Source organism: Trachypithecus francoisi, unplaced genomic scaffold (assembly GCF_009764315.1).
Source record: "Trachypithecus francoisi isolate TF-2019V2 unplaced genomic scaffold, Tfra_2.0 Lachesis_group12, whole genome shotgun sequence".
Taxonomy (NCBI): Eukaryota; Metazoa; Chordata; class Mammalia; order Primates; family Cercopithecidae; genus Trachypithecus; species Trachypithecus francoisi.
Window position 1 is genome coordinate 117207857 of NW_022681457.1, and position 27617 is coordinate 117235473.

General features: G+C 51.1%; 1 protein-coding gene across 13 annotated transcripts in view; it reads right to left on the reverse strand.

Moving 5' to 3' along the window:
* Positions 1-27617, reverse strand: part of CAMTA1 (calmodulin binding transcription activator 1) — a 975525-nt gene that overhangs the window by 381117 nt on the left and 566791 nt on the right. Inside the window, exon 6 of one of the 13 annotated variants that reach the window (XM_033228552.1) lies at positions 4326-4515. The exons of the other annotated variants lie outside the window; for them this stretch is intronic. Coding sequence (XP_033084443.1) covers positions 4357-4515 — 159 coding nt within the window. The 3' untranslated portion in view covers positions 4326-4356. Of the gene's footprint in view, positions 1-4325; positions 4516-27617 lie in introns of those variants that run through there. 13 annotated transcript variants of the gene reach the window in all.

Sequence of the window (27617 nt, forward strand, 5' to 3'; positions counted from 1 at the left end):
AGCCTTATAGGGTGAGGGCTATATGGGCAGCTCTAGATGGTTGTTTTGGCTTCAGATCCTGGTCCTGCTGCCGACTAGCTCTGCGACCAGAAGCCACGTCTCTCATCTCTGAGTTTCATTCCTTTGCAATGTGGGGGTAATAACAGCATGACTAGTGAGTGGCCAAGAGGCTGGTTAAGAAGCCCAGAGAGTTCCTTGAGCCCTCACTTCCACACACACACCTCTCCAGTGTTCTGGTGTTTGGTGAGCGTGCATACCCATTGCTCAGGGGCACTGCAAGCCTGCTTCCCTGTATTTGGCTCCTTGTAAAGATAAGGCTAGAAGCCATCCGACAATAGGTGTGGCATCTCTAGAGCCATTACTCTGTTCCAAGGAATGCTGGAAGTCTCCAACCTTCTTCCCTTCTACCCAGGCAAGGCTGCAATGGAGCAAACTGCTAGGCAGAATTTTTTGCCGTTGTTGGCGGCCCCTCCTCCTCTCTCCATGCCGCATCCTCTGCTAAGCAACGGGCTGGGCTCTTTTCTCGTTTGCCCTAGGATTGCAACAATTCCCTTTTGTGTTGAATGTGAAAGTTCTTCCATTTCCAGTTTGAAGCTATTACTCTTATTTTCCCTCTCTCAGCAGTCTGTGAATTTTCTAATACGGAGAAAACAAGAGCAGGCATGCATACGCGCTCACAACTTTGCCCATCCCTGAGTTGTGGTATTGAATAAGGGCTCTATTAGAATTTCATCTCCACATAGAAAGGAGCGGCTGGGACCAGGCGCACTGTCTGTGCTGAGATGGGCAGTTTTCCATCAGGGGCCCGGCTGCTTCCTGGGCAATTTGTCAATGACATGTACTAACTCTGGTCTTCCACCGGAGGCTGCGGTTGCCAGTGGGGTGGGGAGGCAGGCTCTGGGGCCTTCTTCCCGGGCAGGAGCCACCAGCCAGGATCCTTCTTGCTTTTCCTGATTTTGTCGGGTTCAGAACAGCCGGTCGCTCCTGTTCATCCCATCCATGGGAGCGTTCTTTATTACCCAAGGAAATTGAGGATGTCCAATAGTGAGGGAGGAATAAATCATTGTTCTCAGCTAAATGGAGTAGTGCAGATCTGTTGAAAATGCTGCCTTTTATCAACAGTGCAAATAATGAAGATTCCATGCGCTGAGAACAATGAAATGAGCCACTGCACTATTGATGAGGTATTTGTACAACTCTGTGAGTTATGTTTCAAAACCAGGCTCTATTAAAGATGCAGAACCCTTTTCAGAAGCAAAAAGACTAATATTGCTCTCCAAATAATTTATAAGTTTCCTCACAAGGCAAAAAAGCAAAGTTGTCTGGAAGCAGGTGATCATTGTTTCAGGTTTCCTGTTGTCTCTTGGCTCCTCTGCTCTGTGGGACTCAGACTGAGTCTGAGTGCAACCTTCCTCCGCTGCAGTGTGCAGGCCACGTAGTCACCACGTAGGAACCTACGAGGCTTCCCCCCAGCAGGGGAGAGGTGGTGGACAGGGGTGGAGCACTCCCACCCACCTGTGCACAGTGCCTGGGCCCACGTCTCACTTCATTCAATTGCAGCCAACTCGGGGTTCCCGGGGGGCTGGGAGAACTGAAATCCACAGAGAATCCAATCGTCGGCTTTAGCAAAACCCTTGCTTATGCTGGAGCTTTGGCAGTCCCAGCGACATTTGGCGAAGTCTGGAGACTTGCTTAGCAGTCACAACTGGCGGAGACGGGGTGCTACCGGGTAGAAATACTACAGGAGGTGGAGGCCAAGGATGCTGCTGCACGTCCTACAATGCCAGGATAGCCCCCTACAACCAAGAATGACCCAGTGCCATGGCTGATAGAGCCATATTGACAGACTGTACACTAGAGTCACCATTTCATTTCTTCCCCTGGTTCCCATGCCTCCTGCAGGCTAAGTGTGGGGGTGGAGGGAGCTGGCAAGAGTGTGTGGAGCTTCCACAGTGACACCAGGTTGGTGACAAAGCTCTGAGTGAAGGCACTGTGGAAGCACCACCCAGTTGGCCCAGGGCCACTTCAACGGGGCCTGGCCCTTTTGCTCCACCAGGGTGCAGCCATTGAAAGCGAGAAGCCTTGTAGGGTGGTGGCTACTCGGGCGGCTCTAGATGGCTGTTTTGGGTTCAGATCCTGGTCCTGTTGCCAACTAGCTCTGCAGCTGGAAGCCACGTGTTTCATCTCTCTGTGCATCATTTCTGTGAAACGTGGTAATAAGAGCACAGGGGGATCCAAGGCTGCTGGGGGTATCAAATTAGCTCCTACACACAAAGCACTCACGGCAGCGCTGGCATAGGGCTCCATCACTGTAGGCGATGGTAATTATTAACACTGATGGTGATGAAGTTGATTGAGAAACACAGAGATGTGTTCACAGGCAAGGCTAAGTAATAACACGAGATACCCGACCACGGGCCCACTATGTCCGCAGCTGCTCAGTGATCAGCCTGCAACAGACCCAGCCCAGGAAAGATGTGCAGCTCGACTAGATGGTGGGGTAGGATGTGGATACTTCTGAGCTTTTGAAAAAGAAACTGCATGCTAGTTTAACTAAACAACAAAAAACTAAACACATACAGCAAGGATCCTCACAAAAATATCACCAATGTTTTCAGTCTTACCTAGATTTGTGCTTATCAGCATCAAGCAGGTCTATGCTGTCCCCTAAGGGACCTGCAATGGCTTCACCCATATTGCATGAAGGAGAGCAGGTTCTGAAGGGCAAGGATGGGCTCTGGCGGTGGCTGGAGATGCAGGAAGGTTGGGGAGGGAGGACGGTCAAGCCTGGCAGCCTCAGCCCAGGAAGACCTGGCTGTTCTTGACACTGGGAGCCCAAGCTACATTACTGGCATAGAAGCTTCAGGGAGAGATCAGAGCCCGGGTGGGGCAGGGATGCAGCAATAAAGAAGAGAGGTGCACGCTCAGCCCAGGACTTCCCCAGGCTGGGTCTGGACTCCAGGAGAGTTTTGCTCCATCTGGACCACTGGCCAGTTGTGTGATCTGAGGTGATGAAGAACCTTCCTAGATCTCAGATGCCATCAGATGCCCAGAGGGCCACTCTCTACTTCCCAGTCATGGTCACCAAAAATGTCCCTGGAGTCGGGGGACAAAATCATCCCCAGTGGAGAACCACTGAACCAGACGATCTCCAGGATTTCTTCAGCCCTAAGCTGAAGATCATGGAAACAGGATCAAATGAATGTTGGGGATGTGGGCAGATTTCTGCAGGCAGTTGCTGCACCACCTACAGAGGCTGGGTCATTCCTGAGAACTCACACTGTGTTGAGCCACTGAGACACCTGAGCACCTCTGATGAGGACGGCCCAGAAACTCTGAAAGACAGAGTGATCAGAAACATGGAGTGCGGCCGGGCATGGTGGCTCATGTCTGTAATCCCAGCACTTTGGGAGGCTGAGACGGGCAGATCACCTGAGGTCAGGAGTTTGAGATCAGCCTGGCCAACATGGCGAAATCCCATCTCTACTAAAAATACAAAAAGCTAGCCGGGCGTGGTGGCCGGCGCCTGTAATCCCAGCTACTCGGGAGGCTGGGGCAAGATAATCACTTGAACCCAGGAGGTGGAGGTTGCAGTGAGCTGAGATCGCGCCACTGCACTCCAGCCTGGGTGACAAAGCAGGACTCCATCTCAAAACAAACAAACAAACAACAAACAAACAAAACCCAGACTGTTAGAAAGTGCCATATCCCAGGACTCGGGGCAATAATGGTGGGCTCTGAAAAATCATGTTCAGTGGGAAGGACAAGGGGGATACAGACATGTGACAGTCGGAATGCGTTTTTAATGAAATGTAAGAATGGAAAATTTGCCTTATTTCTCAGTTGATATATCCATTTATGTGGCATGTGATTTTAAATATATCTGAGTAAATGCATTCAAAAATAGCAAGAAACTCAAGAACGCCGACTATCAAAACCCCTCCCAGCCACAATTTTCTTTCTCACTTAGCGATCTATTAATCCTTGAACACTAATATGTGTCAATAAATAAGAGTCTGTGGAACATGAAATGTTAAAAGCCTTTCCAGGAATGTGTGTCTTCCCTCGAATACGACCCGGACAGTAATGGATTATTTTACTCCATTTCTGGATGTGCACGTTTCTTACGTTGATTTAAAAACCCTTGGGTTCAAATGTACCTTATTACATTTTAAAGTCTTTGGATTGTAGCAGAAAAATGTTCTGCACTATAAAACATAGAGCATGGTTGAGGTTTGATGGGTTTGCTTCTATTTTCTACCCCACAAAATGCTTTCTAAATGCCATTAAAATTTAGCATACACCATAATAACCAAGCTGCATTGTTCCATGTTTAAGTCAATTGACTTCTGAGTTTTATTTCTTCATATACATCAAATCAAATAAAGTTGCTGCTGCAGCAAGAGGTGAGGACATGGCTGCTGTTGTTGGATGGACCAGTCCCTGCTGCCCCCGCGGAGGGCTGGCTGGGTGCTGGAGAGGCTGTGGAATGTGCCCATGATTGATGCTGTGAGCCTGGAAAAGAGAGAAGTGCTGTGATGCAAGCAAGAGGCCTGAGCACCACAGCAGGGACCCATGCCACCAGTGAGCCATGGCAAGGGCCTGAGGCACCTCGAGCCCGGGTGAGAAGAGTCTATCAGGGAATAAGCCCAATTTAGTTCCTAGACACTCTCCTACATAGCACTGTATTGAATCAAGAATCAAGCTTATTTACAGAGAGGTCTGGGCTGTGGCCTGGCCTGTGCCCTGGGCTCCTGGGAGGGGATTCTCAGGTGAGAGTGTCTTTGTTTGGAGCTTTGGGCCATACCCAAGAGTCTAACAATGTGATAAGGCGGGTGTGTTTGGGGTCACATGACCTCAGCTTGACCTAGGCAGGGGCTGGAGGCAGAAGACATGTGGGTAGCTAACCAGGTCTATGTCTGGACCCCGGTAAAGACTCGGCACCAAGGCCCTGCAAGCTTCCTGGTTGGCAGCACTGACACACAGGCTGTGGGGAGACGCTAGTGTTCCCACAACTTACCCAGAGAGGATGGCTGGAAACCTCACCTAGAATCTTCTTGCATCCTGCCTCATGTGTCTCTTCCCTCAGCTGATTTTAATCTGTCCTTTCACTCTGATAAGCCTTAACCATGAGCATCACAGATTTCAGCGAGTTCTGTGAGTCCTTCCGTGAAGTATGGAACCCCAGGGTGGTCCTGCCCTGAATTTACACTTAGTGTCAGAAGGGAGGTTGTGCTTGTGAATGACCCCCTCAAACTCTTACACTAATTAGGTCGCCTCAAGTTCAAGTCTGAACTCTGTTCTTCCCCTAACTAGCCAAATAAACTTAGGTAGGTTATTCAATTTCCTGACCTTCATGGATCTCACCTACACAATGGGCAAGCTGTGACAGTTTCCTGCACTGGTCGTCCTAATTTCCAACCAACCAGGACTCCTCCCTCTGCTCCTGGGCCCCCTGCAGACCCTCCTCACTGAGGACACCACCCTACCTTCTCCAGGCCCCCATGGTGGGGTGGAGGAGGGGCAGGAAGCAACCTCCACACCCAGGACCTAGCTGACCTCTCTGGCCTCCACACTATCTCCCCTCTAGTCTTGGGCATCATGTCAGCTTTGACTGAACTCCCAAAAACAGAAGCGGAAGGAGGAAGGTGGAGGTACCTTATGCCACAATGCAGTGGGACAGTCATGGTGCCATGGGACGTCAAGAAGGCACAGTGACTGGCAAGGGCTTCGCGGCAGGACAGCCCAGGCTCTGTCGATGAGCAGTTGGATGACTCTGACTCTGGGCAGGTCCTCATCTCACACCAGGCTCATCCAATCATTTAACAATTTAAATTTAACTATATGTGCGGAACACCGCAGCGGGCCAGGTACCACGGTGGGTGCTGAGCCTGCAGCAGCGTGCAAGACAGAAACGGAGCTAGGGGAGGGCAGACGAGAAAAGAAGCAAAGGCAGTCCAAGTGATGAGGGCCACCCAGAGCCACCCCATGGGTGCACACAGCGGGAGGTCCTGTGCTAGTGGGGGTGGGACCTGGAAGGAGTCACTGACTGTGAGCTTACTCTGCTCAGCCATAGATGGGCAAATAGGACTGCTTTGTGTGCTGGGTATCTGCACCCAGTGAAATCATCTGTGCCCAGTGCCTGTGCCCAATGAAACCATGAGTGCCCAGCGCCTGCACCCAATGAAACCATGAGTGCCCAGTGCCTGCACCCAATGAAACCATGGGTGCCCAGTGCCTGCGCCCAATGAAACCATGGGTGCCCAGTGTCTGCGCCCAATGAAACCATGGGTGCCCAGTGCCTGCACCCAATGAAGCCACCCCGTGCCGTGTCAGCGCCCAATGAAACCATGAGTGCCCAGTGCCTGCACCCAATGAAGCCACCCCGTGCCCAGTGTCTGTACCCAATGAAGCCACCCCGTGCCCAGTGTCTGCACCCAATGAAATCATCAGTGCCCAGTGCCTGCACCCAATGAAACCATAAATGCCCAGTGTCTGCACCCAGTGAAACCATGAGTGCCCAGTGCCTGTGCCCAATGAAACCATGAGTGCCCAGGCCTGTGCTCAATAAAACCATCAGTGCCCAGTGTCTCATGATCTGGGTCAGGGTGAGCACTCAGTGGACGGCATCCATTGTGGTATTGGCATCCAATGCCACAGACTTGGGCTACTTATTCTTGTAATGTCCCAGGAGTAAAGGAAATACCAGGAGAGTGCAGAGGGCCCAGATCTCAGCTTGGCCCCAGATGCCAGGCATCAGCTCTCCCAGTGTTTCTCCAAAGGTGCTATCTCAGCCCCTGCCCAGAGCCAGGCGCTGGCCAAGGATACAAGAGCCCGTGTCAGCTGCAAGGTGTTCAGCTCCACCTGCCGAGCCGGCCTCACCCATACAATGTGCAACCGCCCTAATGTGTTAGGACAGGAAGGAAGTACAAATAAACATAATAAATCTGGCCAAATGGCCATTATAATGTGGAGTGAGCAGGGCTGGGGACGGGGGCAGTCTGGTCTCCTTTATGTCAGGGGAGCTTACAGCTCTTTCGTTTTACCTGGGGCTCTGTTCTTTACAGCAAATTGGACCTTTCGCTCTGAAAGAAATAATTACTCTCTGAGGAGAAGAGAGCTGGCCATGAATGCTGATATGACACTCAATGTCACCTTGCCAGTCAAAAGAGGCTCCAGCTCCTTGGCTTGGGTTCCGGCCAACTCCCCGTCTCTTTCTCATAATGGAGGTCACCTCTCTATAGAATTTGTTGATGATCTCCAAAATGACAAGTTAGAAAGCTCCTGTCAGCAGGATATTTTTTTTAAGAGGAAAGAATGGCAAAGGGAGGGAGGCAGCAGAAGCCCTGGGGTGACAAGAAGGGAAGGCCCCAGAGCGAAGCCAAAGGTCAGGTTTTGCATAACCAGAAGCCAGGTGACTGTGAAGTTCCATCCAAAATTAACTTCTGGAACCAGTGACCCAGACAGATGAGCCGTACCAGAAATCGGCTGCTCCCCATTGTCCATTCCAGGGAGGGAACCTGCAGAGAGAGCTCAGGAAGCCAGCAGCCAAGCTGGCGGGTTCCTGCAGTCTCCTGTCAATGCACAAGGCTGGCGCCAGTGCCCTCTGCAGCTCGCAGCCCAAGGGCCTTCATTCAGATGTGTGCACCGAGGAGTCGACTTGACTGGGCAAACAAAAATATTCACAGCTGCGCCATCAAAGACACACTGGTGGGGTGGGAAGAGCTGAATGTTATCATTAGCTCTCTGCAAGGAGAGAGCATCTACTTCATCTGCTGCAAGTCATCTGTGGAGCAGGGAAATACTGGCCCTAGTGGTTGTAAATAATTCCATTTGCCAAGAGTCCAGAAAAGAATTCTAGCCACATGCACACTCACCCAGCATCAGCATGGGGGCCCCAGAGCCATTCTGAGCTTTCTCCAAGGCAAACTGTGGCCTTGGAGGAGGAGCCCTGGAGAGAAGGGGGTCGCCTGCCCTGTGTCCATGTGGAATATACCCCACGTGGAGCTCAGTAGAGCCAGGCAAGGACAGGGCAGGCAATGAAGAAGGCAGGCAAGGTGGGCTCTTCTGAGCAGGGTGTGATCGGCAAAGGGACAGAGATGTGCTGAAGACATCGCCTCTACCCCTGGGAGTCACACGGCCATGCGCTGAGAAAACTCCCCAAATCACATTATTTTTTAGGTGCTGGTGAATTCCGCCATCCATTTGACAAATATTTTCTGAGTGCCCCATGCCAGTCGCTGTGCCAAGTACATTGGGGTCACAGAGAATGGACAGAGTCCTGGAGGAGGAGAAAGGAGCAAGTCATCAGGTAATATTCATGACACAGTGGCTTTGACATGTGACAGTGCCAAGTGAGCCCTGAGGGCCATGGACGCTGCCCCCAGGTCAGGGATTCAGATGCAGGAAGCTGATGACCCTGTGCACAGAGAGAGAAGCCTCCAGAGAGGAGAGGGAGCTGCCCTGAGCAGTGCTTTCCACCCATCCCCATGTATTACTCTGGGTGGAGCCAGCTCCCCTGACTCCATCAGTCAGCAGAGAAGCCACATCTTGGACCCTACGCCCCAAGATCCCAAGATCCCAGAATCAGTTCCTGGTGAATAAAGCCAGAGCTGAAGTCTCAAACCAGTGGCAATGGGAGATGCCTGTTTTGGCCAGAACTGTCATTAGAATCTTAGGAAGCAACTGAGCCAGAGGAAGAGAAAGAGGCTCTCCTCAAACCAAGAATGGGGTCCAGGAGGAGACTCTGGTGTCTCTACTTCTGCACAACTGCGCTCACTCTCCACTAGCAGGCCCAGGGAAGTCCACACCCAGGCGCGGCGCCTAGGTAAGGAAGACGCTTGGCTGCACATTTATACTTTTAGAAGCATTAAAAAAAATAGGTCTGAAATTATTTTTTAAATATGAACAGGAGGTTTTAATCAGAACAGGAGAGAGGAATTCCTTTCCAGTAATAGCCCAGTAATAGCACTTCCTAAAGTAATGAGATTTCAGTATTCAACAATAAAATGTGATCTATTCAGGATTCTAGGAAATAAAACTCTAGAGATAATTCGAGGGTGATTTTCTGATGCCTGAATGGGTGTTACAGGTTCAGACCATTAAGCCCATCCACAGGTGCAGCCACCAAGTGCTTGCCGCTCAAAGGCCTCCAGACAGAGGCTGGAATGCGGCATCCACTGAGGCCTCCCTCCCCACGACCTCTGGAGACCACAGGTTCATCCTCATGGGGTCGGGCCTCCAGGCCAAGTGTGAGCTTAGCTGGATGTCACAACTGCTCCCTGGGCTTGGTCTCTGGGGAAGGTCATGGGAGGTGTTCTGCACCTTCTGGGATGACTCTCAATCCTTCACCGTCAGCCACACTGAGCCTAAGGACATGCACTATAGAAGCCCATGATCACAGCCATTCCCCTGACTGGACTGATTGGAGAAACCAGTTTGACAGGTGGCTCATTCATTTATTCATTCACTCAGTATATACTGAGCCCTTGCTTTGTGCCATGGACTCTGACTGATTCTAGAAGCTCTGTGTACAGTGTTTTCACTGGGCTTATCCAAACTCCACAGACAGGCAACTCTGCAGCCCCAGAGCCCAAGCACACGGGGATACCCTCTCCCATTGCCTAGAAAGCATCTCACGTATCCTACCTCTCACTTTCAACATCCCCTCCTCAGGGAAGCCTCCCACCACCCCATATCTGTAGCTGCAGCCTCCTTCATGCCTGCCTTCTAGCACAGGTTGAAGCTGTAATGACCACCATGCACTCATAGGTCTGATCTGTGTACAAGAAACCCAGGAAAGCCATGAGCTAGGATTGTGCCACTGCACTTCAGCCTGGGTGACAGAGCAAGAAAGTCCTTGTCTCAAAAAAAAAAGAGTCACGAAGGAAACTGTGTGCCCCCTCCTCTACCACGTGAGGATGCAGAGAAGGTGCCATCTATCAGGAGCAGCCCCTTACCAGACACGAAGTCTGCTGGTGTCTTGATCTTGGACTTCCCAGCCTCTAGAACTGTGAGCACTAAATGTATGTTGTCTATAGTTACCCAGTCTACGGTATGTTGTTCTAGCAGGATGCATGGACTAAGACACCTCGCTGGTCTTGCTGCCTGCAGTGTCCTCAGGATGTTGCATGCCACCTGCATGGAGTCAGCACTCGATAAGCATCGTTTATGAATGAATGAAGTGACTCTAGAATCATCCTGTGAGGCAGGGCACTGGCTAAGGGGATCACAGTTTCAGGATTCAAGTGAAAAATCTGCTCTAACCCATGAGCTACCCTGGAAGAGGCACTGTCGGCTTTTCTGACCTCAGTCCCTCTCTGTAAGCTGATGGGCTGGACTAGATAAGCACTTGGTTTTTCTGGCTTTAGCCTCCATGACTTTATGTTTCTGTGACTCTCCATCAGGCATCTGTTCCCAAGTGTTCCTGGTGCCTGGGATACTTTGGCTTGCTATGCTTTTGAGGGGGGCTAGCAGGGTGCAACAGGTTTAGTAGAGGGCAGATCTACAAATGCTTATTGGAGACTCACCCCTCGCCTGGCCAGCTAACCATGGCGATACCACACTCCACTCATGGAGAGTCCTTGCTGGGGTCAGCTGGGCCTCATCACAGCCAAGAGGAGACACACACCAGACACCCTCCCTCCTGCACTTGGTGGCCAAAAATAGACCTGCTAATCACAGGGCTTAAATCCTTCTGAGGGTCCCAGAGGCAACCACACAGGCCAATCGTTCCAACGTCACCCGTCCTGTGAAATGTCACTCACTGGCAGGAACCAAACCACCTGATTTGCAAACTGCTATATCCTGAAAGCCAGAAGACAGCGTAAGAGGAAGGATTAAGTGAAGTTCGGCTGACAGATGATGTTCTACAAAAGGTCACCCCCAGATCATTTCTCCATCCATTATTTATTAACAACCTCCAAGACACGAGCGTTACATCAAATGTCCAGCATCGGGAAGATGATAAAGTAATATTTTATAGCTAGAGGCCTCTTAAAGGTGTTAACAAAGAGCTTACAAAGTGATTTCAATGTGTTACAAAATAATTTGTTAAGAATTCACTGCAGCTGAACATTAAAAGAAATATTAATCACCAAGTGAAATGGATGCAAGAAAAACAGCCCAGCCCATGTCCATGAGTGATATAGTAAGTGGGCACCATGTTCCTGTTGATTTAGCACTTGGGTCAGACAAGGGCACAGTCCCTACTCACTCTCTCATGTTTCAATTCAATCATGTCCCTATTTAAAAACTTCTACAATATCTTTCTTCGTCTACACAGCACCTCCCCGAGCTAGGTGGGTTGGCATAAACAGTCATGTTCCACTAATTATCTTAGACCCACATGCATCACGTCTATCCAAGTCCACCACCTCTAGACAAGTCCACTCACTCTATTCAAGCCCACCAGTCCTACCCGAGTTCACCACCTCTACCCAAGTTCACCCACTCTATTCAAGTCCATCAACCCTAGCAAAGTCCACCAACTCTATCCAAAGCCACCACCTCTACCCAAGTCCACTCACTCTATTCAAGTCCACCAGTCCTGCCCAAGTTCACTACCTCCACACAAGTCCACTCAGTCTATTCAAGTCTACTAACTCTACCCAAGTCCACTAACTCTATTCAAGTCCACCAATCTTACCCAAGCCCACCACCTCTATCCAAGTCCACTACCTCTACCCAAGTCCACCCACCCTATTCGTGTCCGCCAGTCCTACCCAAGTTCACCACCTCTACCCAGGTTCACTCACTCTATTCAAGTCCACCAATCCTACCAAAGTCCACCAACTCTATCCAAAGCCACCACCACTACCCAAGTCCACCAACTCTATCCAAGGTCACCATCGTTACCCACGTCCACCACCTCTACCTAAGTCCACCAACTCTATTCAAGTCCACCAGTCCACTAACTCTATTCAAGTCCACCAGTCCACCAGCTCTATTCAAGTCCACTAACTCCCGAAATCTACTAACTCTTCCCAAGTCCACTAACGCTACCCAAGTCTACTAACTGTACCCAAGTCCACCAACTCTATCCAAGTCCACCACCTGTACCCAAGTCCAATAATCCTATTCAAGTCTACCAATTCTACCCAAGTTCACTAACTCTACCCAAGTCCACTAACTCTAACCAAGTTTACTAATTCTACCCAAGTCCACCAACTCTGCACAAGTTCATGAATTCCATCCATGCCCACCAATCATAAGAGAGATGCTAGTAAGACAGGTTAAACATAAGTTATAAAGTCACGTGACTAGGACACGAAGCAGGCAGGGCACATGTGTTATGCCCTTGTGAAGACACTGGGTCATTTGAAGTAGGTGTGACCATTTGCAAATAGGCCTCCTGGCCCTGTCCCAGTATAGAGAAAATTTTCAGAGTTGGTTTTCTAAGACATAGATACAGATTATGGCCTATGCATCCAAGAAATATTAAACTCCTAGAGGGTAGATATCTAGGATTCTTCTTCAAAGAGGAGCCCAGAAGGAAGGCAGCCCCAGGGCCTGAGGAATCAAATGACAGGTGCAGAAAGAGAAGAAAAGAAACAGAGGCTCAAAGATGATTAACACACAGGAACCCAGCTTGGAGGAAGCTTGGTTTACACTACTTGCTAAGCAGACTAGTCGGGATAATCCCCACCAAGGCATTTTCACCCCAAATTTATTTAACTAGTAGCGAGTCCTCTCTTGCATAAGAAATTTATTGCCATACATAAAAGTTTAATGTACCCCCAACCTTCCAGGTTAATATTTATTGCATGAAATGAGATTCACCTTGACTTTTTAAAAAGTTGCACTGTGGAAAAGTTGCTCAGGTGGCTGGATACACGGGACCTGGATATTCTGGTTCCTTCCACACAGCTAGCAGGGAGGATCCTAGAAGTCTCCGAAGGAAGAGGATGTGGCTCCAGGAGGTGCCCCAGGCTTCTCCAGCCTCCCCTTCTGGCCTGACCAGCTCTAACTGTCCCATCAAATGTCAGCTAGAAGGTCACCTCTCCAGCTTTTCCTGGCCACCACCCTCTCCCCTGAAGATTCCCTGGTTGACTCTTTGCTCCATGACACTGGGGACCAAATCTGTCCTGTTTGCGTTTGTATCCCCAGAATTGATGACAGGTCTGGCCCAAGCTCACAGCATAGCAGATATCTGTTGACCAAATGACTCAATGAACATTCAGAGAACTGAGGACCCACCCTATTGTTCCATCCAGGGATGACAACTTGCCATGATGCAGGATCACAGATTCCAAATGAATATGGCGTCCCTCCTATTTTGTTGTCCAAAGCAGCCCGTTGGCCAGGCAGGCCGGCAGCAACTGAAGAGCCAAACTGAGCTTCTGTTACTAAATCCTCTCCCTTCCCAAGGAAGAAACATCCAGAACCACACTCTAACACCCACAGCCCCATTTTCCAGGGGCAAGTCCATTAACAATGGCTGCTGTACCAGCCACCTGGGATCCTCAGCTGAGCACAGACAGATTTATGTGCCGCAGAAAACGACCCTATTAAGTTCAGCAGTAAACTCCCTTCATCCCAGCCACCGTGTGCCCTGACTGCCAATGGGTGCATGCAACTCTGGCGCAGAGAAAGTGGCAGGCATGGCAGGAGAGGGATGACCTCTTGTTCTCATCACACCTTCCCTTGCTGCAAATCCTTGCGCCTGTGCAGGCCAGCACAGCCTGCTCACTCTGCCAGGTGAGGCAGGGACAGGGCTAAGAGGGACAAGGTGAAGAGAAACAGCCCCGGGGACTGCATAGTCCTGAGGGAGCCACAAAAGCTGTGAGCACCTCCCATGCTCCTGGCACAATGTGGATACACCGAGGCTCGTGATCTTTGACCTCATTTGACCCCAGATCAATCAATCCTCCAAAGTAGGTGGTGTTAACCCTACTTTGCAAACAGGGAACTGGGCTTTGGAGAAGTTAAGCCACTTGACCAAGGTCACCCGCTGGTGAACGGTAGACCTGAGATTTGAACCTGATTCACAAGAATGCAAAGACCACCTCCTCGGACTCACACTCCCATGTGTCAGTGCAGGGGTCCTGTTCTGGCACGGCTGTGGTGGGAGTCACCTCCAGAACCTGCCCCAGGGCTGAGTCCCAGCCCCCATGTGAACAGGCTGTGCCTCCCTTTTTCTAGCTGTTATGGGTTGAGTCCCCTAACACTTACATGTTAAGTCCTAACCTCCAGTATCTCAGAATGAAACCTTGTTTGGAGACAGTCTTTAAAGAGGTAATCAAGTTAAAATGAGGCCTTAGGGTGGACCCTAATCCAATATGACTAATTACTTATAAAACGGTGGGGGTTGGACACACACAGGGAGAATGCCATGTGAAGATGAAGGCGGAGGACAGAGTGACGCTTCTACAAGCCAAGGAACACTGAAGCACACGCCAGCAGCCAGGGGAGAGGTGCAAGACAGATCCTCCCTCCCAGCCTCGGAGCCTCCCTCCCAACCTCCCTCCCAGACTTTCACCCTTCAGAACCATGAGACAATGAACTTCCCATGTTTAGGCCACACCGTTTGTGGTACGGCAGCCCTAGCAAACCAACCCACTAGCTCTGGAAAACTCCAAGCAGACCCTGCTTCAGAAGGGACGAGTTTCACCTTCCCTGCTTATCATGCAAACACCGCGCCCTGTTCCCTCTCAGAGCTTGTATTCCAAGAACACAGGCTGGAGCCCTCGTGCCAGCTCTCAGGAAGCTGTTGCATCTGGGTATAGTCCACCGGCCCATCTGCAGACCGCCGCATGTCTGCAAATGACAATGCTCCAGAACGTTTCTTGCTACAAAAGAGTGAAACACAAATTGCAGAAGGAGAGCAGGAAGAAGAAACTGAATTCTAAGTAAAGGCTTCATGAAAAGGTGCCATTGAATGGGGTGAGGGGTGAGGAGGATTGCGGTGCTGGGAGGACCGGCTGCCTGAGTCCTCTGCGTCCTGGTGACAGGGCCAAATGTGGGGGGTACCAAAGAGGTCAAGAGAAAACCAAGGGATGGGGAGGGGCTCTCCAGCCTCACCGGAGCACAGTTTGGTGAGGCCAGCAATTGCCTCCTCTGTACTGGGAATGGTGCTGTCCAGGTACCCAGCTCTTTTGTGAAACCTAGGATCCACTCAGCATGCCCTTCTCCATGGCCCCTGCACATGGCACACAGATAAGGAAAGGCTGGCTCCCCACTGACTCCTGGGGTCTCCGGAGACTCACTGGAAAAGGGTCACCTGGTACCCATGACTGATAACGGGGCTTCATCCAGAGCAAGAGCAAATAAGACAATGAAGGACTCTTCCACCTGTCCCACCTGGAGCCCCTCTTATGCAGGTGAACCTGCTCCACCCCAGGCTCTGCAGACAGGGCAAGCCTCTAGAACTTTCTAGAAGGGAGGCTCCCATCTCCCAGTGTGCCACGTGGGCTGTTGAAAGGTGAGATTTTACAGCCAAAGCCACCAGCCTCCAGAGCCCCCAGGACTAGCAGCTTCTCTGCTTCTTTCTCAACCCTTGCTGCCCATCAGAGATCCACTTCTTGGCATGCGGCTGAGGAGACAAAGCTGGGGCCACCCTTCCGTCCACAAACAACACGTTCCATAGCAGGGAGCCCGATTAACAAGACCTCAAGGCCTCATTAGGTCTGAAAACAGCAACTTCCCCTGACCATGTGCCTACCAAGTCACATGAGGGTGGCTGGCTCACCCTAGAAGAGGCTGCAAATCACAGCTCTCCAAAGAGGAGGAAGGAAAATATATCTATATTCAGCACCTCAGATTTATTCCTGCAAGCTCACAGAGGTAGCCAAGTCTGACGAGGCGAGTCTGGGCTCTGTGATGAAGGAGCAGCCGGAGCTGCCTGGGGCAGGGGTGGCACGGGGCATGCAGGGACGCTGGAGGAGGAAGGGAGGCTCCGCACCGGAAGCAGCCCCACCACCGCCCACCTCCAGTGATGGCCACCTAAGCGTGACTACATCAATAAAAAATACAAACAGTGTAAAAAGTCATCAAGCAGAGATGAGTTTATTACTAATTATGAGAAGCTTGACATGCCCTGACTTCTCGTAAAATAAATGAAGTCCATTTTTAATATCTGCTTCCATGACTTCCAGATAATAGGGACATTTACTTCAAGGCCACATCTCATTTATCTAGTCAAGGTTTTTAGCTACAGATTCAGAAACGCAACCTTAAAGCCCACCTCCCTGGTACCAGAGGAATAAAAGGAGGGACGTGGGGCTTTTTGCAGCCCCGGTGATCAGTGACCACAGCCTTTCCAATGAACCTCTTTATTTGCAAATAGAACTGGAAGGAACCTGGAAATATGGGTTGTTCTCTGTGTCCATTCCCCTCCTCCACCCCAAAGATCTAGGCTTGGACCTTCATCTTGAAAAGGAGCCCCCAGATCCCTCCAGCACAAAAACAACCATTAGCACAGCCCAGAAAACACAGGGCCCTGTCTGTCACCATCCAAAGAGGTCCTGAGGGAGATCAGCCTTCTAGGGAAGATGCTATTGGTCTCCTATCTCATTCCAGGTGGGGACAAGGACCTGGGGGCAGGGACCCCAGGCTCCAGCAGCCCAGCACTCTGCTCAGACACTGCAAGGAGTCCTTTCCAGGGATTTCCCCACATCAAAAGGAGCAGGCCACATGGAAAGGTCTAGAAGCACTGAGTCATAAGACCCTAAGGATGAAAAACATACATGGATGAGGACATCTGCTTTTATAAAAATAATAAAAACAAAAGCACGCAAACCAGAAACTCTTCTGTGGCTTTCCAGGGCCCTTTAGATAAAGAGTGAAATTTTTAGGATGGCTCAGAGGGGCTTTCTCAAACCCTTCCTCCAAGCCTCATCCCTACCCCTCTCACATGTATTAAACGAAAGAATGACCATTCCTATGAGATGGAAATCGTGACCCCTATTTACAAAGAAATGGAGGCTCAGAGACGTAAATGAGTTGCTCAAGGGTCTGCAGCTGGGTGGGGCAGTGCCAGGACTTGAGACCCCAGCAAGGGGGCAACTCAGTTCCTCTGCCTTGCTGCCCCTCCATCAGCTCACCCCCTTCCTTCTCACCAGAAGCCCTGATGGCCCCTCCTGAACCAAAAAGGGCAAGGCTTGGGCAGTGAGGTTGGGTCCTGGGCTGTTGGCTATGGCTGCTCCCTGCAGTGTTCAGGAAGGAAGACATGAGGGAAAAAATGGGAGGGCAAGGCATCCCTAGATGCCTTCTTTCCTTCCTGTCAGATGCTCCAGGAGACTGGATGACATCACAGGGCCCTTGGTTTCATCCTCAAATTCCCTGAGCCAAGAAATCCAACAGAGCACCAGTAGGGTCTGTGCGTAGCTATATCCTTCACCTGGAGCTGGAAATGCCAGAATGAATGGACTCCAGGGAGCCTCCGCTTCAACTAGGAATGGACTGAAAAGCCCATGGGGGGAGGGAAGGGGGGAAGGGAGCTGAGTGTGGGTGATCACAGCAGCAGCTGACATGAGCCACAGCTTCCTCGGGCCTAAGGCTTTATAGATGTCCTGTCACATCCTCCCAACCCCAGGAAGCAGGTACTATGCCCGCCCAATCTCAGAGAAGGCAACCAAGGCTCAGAGAAGTTAAGTAATTTGTCCTCGGTCAGTAGATGGAAGAGGCAGGATTTAAACTTGTGTCTAAATGATTCCAAAGGCCTTGTTCGTAACCAACATTCTGCTTCCCTATAAAAGCAGCCAGCAGGAATGGGGCAGGCTGGGTACCTGCAGAGCCAAGCCCTGACATGCTAGAGGGACCCTGGGGACAGACAGTCTGCTAATGGTCCATAGGTTCAGGGATCTCCATTCACTGGGATTCGGAGACTGGAGGAGGAGGCAGTAGCAGTCACTCATGCACACTTCCAAATTTCCCTGAACTATCTGTAGGCTCCACCTGTGTCTCCAGGAGGAAGAGGCTCTGAAGTTCTGGGGAAACATCTTTCAAAAGGCAGATCTCACTCAAGATCACCTGGTGTGGCTTCAATTTCAGGATGGTGCTAAAACAGCAGCAGCAAAAGCCCAGTGCCAGGCAGGAACATCCTGCACTGTGTGACAGGCGTAGTGCAATGCAGCATCCCAGCCTGTTAGCCAAAGGCACTCGAGCCCTGCCCAAGGCCTCCACAGAGGCCCCAGGAACTGCCTGCAGGGGGCACCCACCTCTTCATAGGCATGTCCATCCAGGACAGGGGACAAGGGAGCCTGGGGCTTCTTTTTTTTTTTTTTTTTTTTGAGACGGAGTCTCGCTCTCTCGCCCAGGCTGGAGTGCAGTGGCTGCGCAATCTCAGCTCACTGCAAGCTCGCCTCCCGGGTTTACGCCATTCTCCTGCCTCAGCCTCCCGAGTAGCTGGGACTACAGACGCCCGCCACCTCGCCTGGCTAATTTTTTTGTATTTTTTAGTAGAGACGGGGTTTCACTGTGTTAGCCAGGATGGTCTCGATCTCCTGACCTCGTGATCCGCCCGTCTCGGCCTCCCAAAGTGCTGGGATTACAGGCTTGAGCCACCGCGGAGCCTGGGGCTTCTCTAGGTGTGTAAGAACACCGCAGCCAAAGCAGCAAGCCTGCTGAAGCAAGGGACACCTTGGGATTCCATGCCTCCCCTCCCAAACCTGGCCGATCATCCTGCCCACAGCGGCCTTGACATTCCATTATTTCAACAGTCCCTGCCTGAGCTCTCTCCAGCCTTCTGGATGGTGGGTGAACCTTTCTGTTCCCAAGTCTTGCACAGTGATGTCATACCTAGATCTTCCTGAGGGTGAAGAAGGGACATTTGTGCTTAGTCCTTTCATGAGTGGTGCCAGCTATGCAAAATCTGGATTAAGTATTCAGAGGGAAAAGAATGTGCAAAGGCCCTGGGGTGGGACCAGATGTGGCAACGCCAAGAACCAGTCAGGTGGCCTGTGAGCTGGAGCCAAGGGAGTAGCAAGAGGGAGGCTGGTGGGAGACGAGGCTGGAGTGTGGACCTGAGTGGGGAGGGGTGGAAGGCCACGGCAGGGGGTTAGATTTTATTCCAGCCACAATAGAAGTCACTGGAGCATCTGAAGGCAGGAAATATTAAGACACGTGGCTCATGACCATTTACTTTAAAAATCCCTTTCCTGGAAAGGGGTCTGTGGGTGGATGGCCAAGGAGTCTGCCCGGGAGAGGAAATCAGTGAGGACACCCGCAGAGACACACGCCACACACAACCCTGGAGCTGGGACAGAGTCTTCGGCTCAGCCACTCTGTCTCCCGTTAAAAACCCGACAGATACCAGGACACAAACACGTGGTGAAATCCATCCTGCAGAATCTTCTCAGTTACCCTGTCTAGGGGATGCCAAGGTGCACCTGCACTCAGATGGACTTTCGTCAGCTCCCAGATGACAAAAGTGATGGCCCTTTGGAAAGGACCCAGGAAGCCCAGGTTCCCAGTAACTGGAGGGAAACGCAACACTGACGTGGTTACCACGCAGGAGCCTTTTCTTTTTCTCTCTCCCCTCCTCAGTTTTCCTTCTTCCCCCCGCCCACTTCCTCCTTCGCTCCTCCCTGGTCTTCTCCCTGCTTCCTTCTCCTCCTCCTTCCCTCTCTCCTGGAATCCTGGCCCAGCCATTGGGGGTGAGCCAGTGCCACTTATCTCATCAGCGGTGACTTTTTTCTGGGCCATCCTGGACCTGGCGCTTTCCTGATGGTTTCAATTTTCTGCTCTCTGCTTTCTTGTTTTATGGCAGTCATATTAAAAGTGGGAGCAAATCACTTTGTTCTCTTTTGTATAAAAACTCCTTCTCACTTGTGTGCTCTCAGTGCTGCCTTCCTCTTGGTCGGAGGCTCATGATTTGGTAGTAATAACGCTCTGTTTATACTTGCCATAAATGTCAAGCCCAAAGAATATACTGTAATTGTATCTTATCCTGCAACGCAGCGATTTATGCACAGCTCCGAGTGCAGAGCCTTTTAGGCTTTCCAAATGACCACGGCTCCTTGAAGGCCCTCTGACTGATCCCACCCTGGCCAGACAGGCGAGAGGGGACGATGCCCTCAACAGAAAATGGAACGTGTTTCTCCAGTCTCCATGTCCAAGTTCATCACCCCGAATGGCCTGCCTCCATAGAAGCTAGACTCAGAGCGCAGCCTTGGCCGAAGCCCTGTGTGTGCTCAGTCACTGACCTGTGGGCTGGGCAGAGGCCCCCCTCTGCTGCTTCTGCTGAAAGAACAGTTCCTGGATGATGGGACTGGCTCCCTCCTTGGCCAGGGACTGCCGAGTCATGGGAGGTGCCTTGGCCCTCTCTAACAGAGCAGCCTCACCTACCCGATCTGCATGTGGGCCGGCTTACGAGCCTGGAGGCATTCAGGCCATAATTTTGCTAGAAGTTCCTACCTGGCTATTTCTAGCTCCTGAGCGCATGGCGTCACTAAGATTACAAGGCAGAACAATTCACTCACTCAGCACAGTCCCCAGATGAAAGTCATTCCTCAGACACCAGGATCGTGCCTAGGAAAAGCATGAGGCCACATGGATGCTCTCCCTGAGAAAAGACTCACTTTGGCAGGTGGTCCTGTCTGTGTCAAGTCCTGGGGGTCACGCTGCCTAGTCCCCACAATTCCTAGATTTCCTACGATGCCAAGGTCTGCCTCCACCAAAATGCTCAGGAGAGACCTCAGAGTGCCACCGCAGGAGTGCACCCCACCCATGATGGACCTAGAGGACCCATGGGCAGCTGCTGGGGCAGAGGAGTGCCCTACCGGGAAGCCCTGGCAGCTTGGCCCACGTGGAAGGAACACAGGCTACAAAGCAAATCTGATCTTTAAACAGCAGCAACTACCTTCTCATCCCCTGGGGGAGTTAAAAGGGTCCTGGCAGAATGCGGAGGGACAGAGACCCAAATCCAAGAAGTACTGTCTTTTGTACAAAGCATGGTGCATGTGTGTTGTGCATATACACAGATACCCAGATGCTCATACACACACACACACACATACACGCACACCCCATATGACTTCGTTTTATTAAAAATACCTGACCATTCTGTACTAACAGTCCAATATGAAGTAAGAAGTCCTGGCAGACAGATTGTGACTCAGTGTAAAGAAAAAAAAAAATGCAATTTTCTAACAGTTGGAACTTCCCGGTAAAGGAACTGGCTAAACAAGCGGCTCCTCACAGGGGCTTTTCAAAGGCCACACGGCTGGCTTCTAGCAGTGATATCACAGAAATGGAGAGGCTACGCTTTCCTACCTTAAGTTCTTTCTGGAATAAGAGAGGGTAAGATTAACAAAATAAAAGGTAACACCAGGTCTCATCCAAGCCTGCAGCTATGTGACTGTGCACCCAGGGGTTCAGGTACATAGAGGGTCTCGGGGGACCTGGCGGGCATAGAGGCAGGAGGACCCTCTGCAAAACAACATCTCCCTGTGGCTCCTGCTCCTGAGGACCCTCCTGGGGCTCTAGGACACAGAGAGAATCTGGCACCCACTGTTCCTGCCAATGAGGGGTGCTCAGTGTGGGGGACACAGGTGGGAGGCAGGGGATGGGTGCTAGGATAGTGGGGAGAGCAAGACCAGGTGCCTGGGGAGCCCACAGGAGTGAGCACCCCTCTCGGGAGGCTGGGACAGCATCTTGCCAAGATCCGCAGCTCAGTTGAGGATCCACAAGTGAGATACTTGGAAAGGTCCCCCCTCCTTTCCAAGTGTCACACAGGGACCCCAGTGTGAGCCCAAGCTGAGACCCCATCCCTCTTCCCTTCTTCCAGAAGGTCCCTCCTGTTCTACCAGGGCTTACACAGGAGTGAAGCCAGGAGGCCCCCAAGGTCCAGGGCTCACCAGGGCTTACTTTGAACATGAGGTTCAGATGCATCTTGCTTTAGGACTGTTAAGGAGTGAACTGTGTCCCTGTGAAAAGGTGTCGAAGTTCTAAGCCCCAGAATCTATGAATATGATCTTATTTGGAAAGTGAGTCTTCGCAGATGATGAAGCTAAAGTGAGGTCAGACGGGCAGGCCCTGATCTGGTCTGACCGGTGACCTTACATAAGAGGAGACGAAGAGACAGACATGGGCAGAGGGAAGACCCTGCGAGGACCAAGGACAGAGGCCTCAGAAGGAACCTGCCCTGCCTGCATCTCGATCTCAGACTTCGCTTCTCCACGACTGCAAGAAAATCAAGGCTGCTACGTAAGTCACACCGTGTGCGGTGCCTTGTCATGGCAGCCAGAGTAAACACATGGCATGGGATAAGCCCTGGGCAGCTGGACAGAGGGCACACGCCAAGGACAGACAGGTCCAGGATACGGAGGGACAGAGGTGTGCATGGAGTGAGTTTCCCCTTTAGGCCCCCAGAAAGTGGCTGGAGGTGAGTGCTGGGCTCCGTGCGCTCATAAGATGGTAATTAACGGTGGCAGGATGGTGCCCCATTGGATGCTCTGGGATATTGTACAAGTCTCCGTTTTGCTGACGCTGGAGAAAAGAATGGCGATAAATAAATGTAAAGCACGCTGGTGATGGTGTGAAATGATGCTTCATCTAATTATCACTATTCCGTGCTGTCGTTAACATGCGCTCGAGGAGAATGGTAATGACTTTTACGTTTATATCGCGGCTCGGATTTGCCGTCTTAAGCCCATAGCACAGGGACACAGTATTCCCTGGGATGGAATCTCTTACAGACAAACGACGGGATTACACAACTCGATAAGAAGAAATGACTCACTGTGGCCGAGTTGAAAACAGCGCAGTAATAACACACAGGACTCCAGGAGAGCCCGAAGAAGACCCGGAAGGTGAGGAAATGAGAAGCAGGCAACTTTGATGGGCACCTGAGGGATGTCACTGGAAAATCTTTCCTCAATCACAGACGTCCTTTTCTGCCTAATGAGGGTCATAATACAGTGAATGTGGGTGGCCCCATCTCTCTTTGATGCTTAATGGACTGTGGCATCCCTGAAATTTGCTGTTCTGAACGTAAGGGGTGAATGGACCTGGATTGAAGCTGAACACCCCCTGTGGCTGCTTTTTCTCCAGGTTCCTATTATCTCTTGCTCAAAACTGGAAATACATCAGTTAACTGACAATTTGACAATTTCACTTAGTTGGATCCTGGCCCTGGAAGTTACCCTGCAGGGACCATGCAGTTCCTTGTAGGCGGCCAAACCTTTGCCCTGTTTCTGCCACATTCCTGCGCCTTCCAAGGGCCAGGTAGAGGGGGCTATGCTTGGCCCACAGCTCCATGCTGCTGTCTGGGCCATGAGTGGGCTCCACAACTCCCAGGACCATCAATCCGAGGCTGGCCTGGGGAGTGTCACCCGTGCCTGTGTGAGAAGACAGGCGTGACTGGCGCAACTTCCTTGCTCAGAAACCCAACCGGGAAACGGCATGGGAATGAGGCAGTCAGCAGCAGAAACTGCAGCTGAGAAGTCATCGAGACCAAGGCCAGAACGCTGAAGCTGGACCAGGAGGAGTCGAGGCAAGGCATGAGAACCAGAGGCCACAAGATGGAGAGACGGGGACACCAGAGGGAACACAAGGCTGGCGGGCAGTGAGAAGACAGAGAGGCAGGCATGCAGAGTGGAGGCAGAGACACCAGAGGCCCTGCGAGTGAACACAGCCCCTGGCCAGTCCCTCACCAGAGCTGCCTCTGTCCCCTGGCCTTGCCGTGAGGTCCAGTCCTCCGTTCGGTGTGTCAAACCACTGTCCTCCTAAAGTGAATAAATTATGGCACCCCAAAAGATACGTCCACATCCTAACCTCAGAGCCTATGAATGGGACCTGATTTGGAAATAGGGTCTTTCTGGGTAGAATTAAGGATGGAGATGATACACTGCATTAAGGTCGTGCCTGATTTCAACAGCAGCATCCTTAGGAGAGGTGGAAAAGGGCACACAGAGCCACGGGGAAGAACACTGCCAAGTGAGGATGGAGGCAGAGGCTGTGGGGATGCAGGGATGCAGCTGCAAGCCAGGGGGACCCTAGATTGCTGGCAGCCACCAGGAGCTGGAGAGAGGTTGGGACAGATTCTGCCTTAGAGCTTCCAGAAGGAACCTACCTGCCCGCACCTTGATTTCAGACTTCTGGCCTCTAGAATTGAAGAGAAAACATTTCAGTGTTTTTAAGCCCCCCAGTTTGTGGTAATTTGCTATGGGAACCAATACAAGTGACTCAAGGAAGGCTTAGCTCCCTGCAAGCAAGGAGAACATCTTCAAAAATCAAAACCAAAGACTGTGACCTGGGGGCTGGTGTGAAAGAGAAAGCCTTTACAGATCAAAGCCAAAGCCCGTGATCCCGGGGCTGGTGTGACGGCAGAGGCCTGACTGGCTGGGCTCTGGAGCTGCCTGGGCACCAGATCCTGTGACCTTGGGCCACTCCCTCTCCAGAGCTTGGCTCTCCTTTGAGAAAATGAGGGATGAGTCCTGAAGCCCCTTCCTGATGGAACAGTGCAGGCCTCACTGTGGAAAGATGAAGTGGGGACAGGCCAGTTGATGTACGCCCAAAGCCTTGATTCTTTCTGAGAACCATCCGCCGCTCTCCCCACTGAGGAATGTTACTCAGACACCGCCACCGGGATGAGGCAGCCGGATCTCTCCTGACCATAAATAGCTCAGAATCTCTTCACCATCTATTGCTATGGAGTTTGGAGAGGAACATTTGGCTCTTTCAGAGGCTGTCCCCAAACGGCTGAGGCATATGGGACAGGTCACCCTGCAGAGTCAGAGGACAACACATCCGTGCTGGCTGCCGGATGCACTTTGCACTTCAGTCTGTGACAGTCGAGTGTAGCTGGGACTCTCTGCTCTTAGCTGCAAGGCCTGGCCCCCGAGGGCACCCAAGAAACCGAGGGGAAGGAGCCCAGCCTCCTGGGGTGAATGCAGCTGAGTCTCTGCTGGGGGTGCCACCTGCCTCAGACCCAGGAGAAGGGGCAGGACCAAACAGCCCCCTTCAGGGCCAGGAGTAACTGAGAGGGCTGCCTCCTGCCAGTCCCCATGGAGCTGGGAGAATGACAGTCGCCTTAGAAGTAAGCCCACTCCGCTTTTGGAGGCGCGAGCTTAACTTCTACTCTCTTCCCCGCAAATTCCACTTTAAAAATACTTTGGATTTCCAAACAAGACTTGATGATCGACACCATCCCTAAGAGGGGAAATCTTATGGGCTGAGCTTGCAGGCCAGTGTGGAGGTGTATTATGATCTTCACAATTTCACCCAGTTAACAAGAAAGCTCTCAGCTGTTTATATTTTAGGCTAATTCTGGGCCTTTTCTTGCTCCAGTTCCCCTGTCTTCAGCAGGAGGCAGCTCAGAGTCATCAAATGCCTTCGTCACAGATCCAGAGATAACCAAAAAGAGGAGAGTCTGAAGGACTGCCTAGGCACTGATTGCCCCTTCCATTCTAGAGAGAAGTAACCTGAGGATCAGAGAGGGAGAGAAACCTGTCTAAGGTCACACAGCAAGGCAGCATGGATTCTGAACCAGAATCCATGATTCCAGTGTCCTTTTCTCTTCTCAGTTCATAGCTTCCAGGAAGATACGTTGTAGGCCTTGGCGAGATGGACTAACTCACCCCAGGAGCTTTCAAACCGTATAAACACACTGACTTCACCAAAATCGAGCCCAGCTGATGCAACCAACCTTACTTGAGCTTAACTCCCAAATGCAATTGCCAGCTGGGCTGCTCCCTGGACTTCTCTGACATTTAGGGATTTACTGTGGCTAATACCAAAGAAAAGCTCCTACAGAGGGTTTCCCTGCACCCCAAAACACCTCCTCAGATTCAGCAGTCCTGACATTTCTCAGAGCCCTGGCGCTCTCCCTTCTGCTGTCTTTCCACAGATGCAGTGGGATTCTTCTCTTGTGTTTAGGAGCAGAAAGGCAGGTAGGTCAGTGGCAGTAGCTTAGCCTGAGTGACTATGGCCATTGCTTAAAAAGTCAGCCTACTGACTCTCAGGCACGAAGCCCTGACCGCGTGCCCAGCTCTGATGTTGTTAACTGGGCATAATCTTCCCAGCCACCTGGCATGGGGGTGTAAGCGCTCAAATTCTGGCATGGGTTTGGGCTCTAGCAGCCAGTTATTCCCAGGACTGGCACCCCAAAGAATCAGAGAAGTGGAAAGTGGGCCCCGGGGTTTACAAACAAGCTTCCTGTGGATACAACATCATCTCACCTAAGTCACTCTGAAAGTCTTGTAAGTCAAATAAAAAGGCTATCAGGATGGGTCCACCATGGTTGATGTGTCCAAGATAGCAGGTGATCACGGGAAAGGAGTTGGCAGCTCTGGTTATCCCCAAAGGGATTAACAACAACAGATGAAATCAACTCCAGATAGATCCAGAATTCAAATGTCAACATCAAAACTGTAAAGCTTTTAGAAAAATAGTGCTGAATATCCTCCTGACTTTGAGATAGGGAAGGATTTCTGAAACAAGACTAAAAAGTGCTAGCTGTAAAATATTGATAACATTGGCAATATTAACAGTAAGAACTATTCAACAAGACATCTTAAAGAAGCTGAAAAGCCACAAACTTAAAAATACAAGATATTTGCAACATATAAAAGGAATGAAGGATTCTTATCAAGAAAATATAAATAATTCTTACAAGAAGAAAGAGACAACTTGATAGAAAAATGGGCAAAAGACTTGAGCAGGAGGCCGGGCGCGGTGGCTCATGCCTGTAATCCCAGCACTTTGGGAGGCCAAGGCGGGTGGATCACAAGGTCAGGAAATCGAGACCATCCTGGTTAACACGGTGAAACCCCGTCTCTACTAAAAAAAAAAAATACAAAAAATTTAGGCAGGCCTGGTGGCGGGCACCTGTGGTCCCAGCTGCTCGGGAGGCTGGCGCAGGAGAATGGCATGAACCTGGGAGGCGGAGCTTGCAGTGAGCCGAGATCGTGCCACTGCACTCCAGCCTGGGCAACAGAGCGAGACTCCGTCTCAAAAAAAAAAAAGACTTGAGCAGGAAAGAGGAGAAACACATGGCCAATAATCGCAGGAAGAGGGGCCCACTCACTCGTGATCAGGGAAATGCTGGGAGGGCCAGGGTCAGACACCCTTTCATCCTCACTCAACTGGCAACGATTAGGAAGTCTGACTTCATAGGCAGAGGGTAGAGACCCTGGAAATCACTTATGCACAGCTGATGGGACCATACATTGGCCATCACTTTGGAAAACAACTTGAGTTAACTTGTAAAAATGAATATTCATGAGTCTCATGGATTCCAGTAAAGACAACTACATTTGCTATGCCTCTTACTGAGAGGTGAAATCCAGTTCCCCTGCCTTCTAATCTAGCTGGCCTTGGTCACCTGCTTCATCAGTAGAACGTGGTAGGACTCACATTATGAGCTTCTGGGTTGGCCCTAAGTAGCCTGTAACTTCCACCAGGTGTATGGAAAGCTCATTCTGGGAACCCTGAGCTGCTATGCCAGGGAAGACCAGGTGAAAAGACCACATGCAAAGGTCTTAGCCTCCATATGGAGAAAGAGGCCCAGGCCCCTTCAGGCCAGCTCCAGGGATCCAACCCTCAATCATTTCATCTCAGGTCCCGGATGTGGTGGAACAAATCAGAGTCAACCCTCTGAGCCCGACAGCAACACACATGATTGTGGTTATGTGGGGCGTTTGTGATAACCTGGACCACCCAGCAAGCGCACTCCT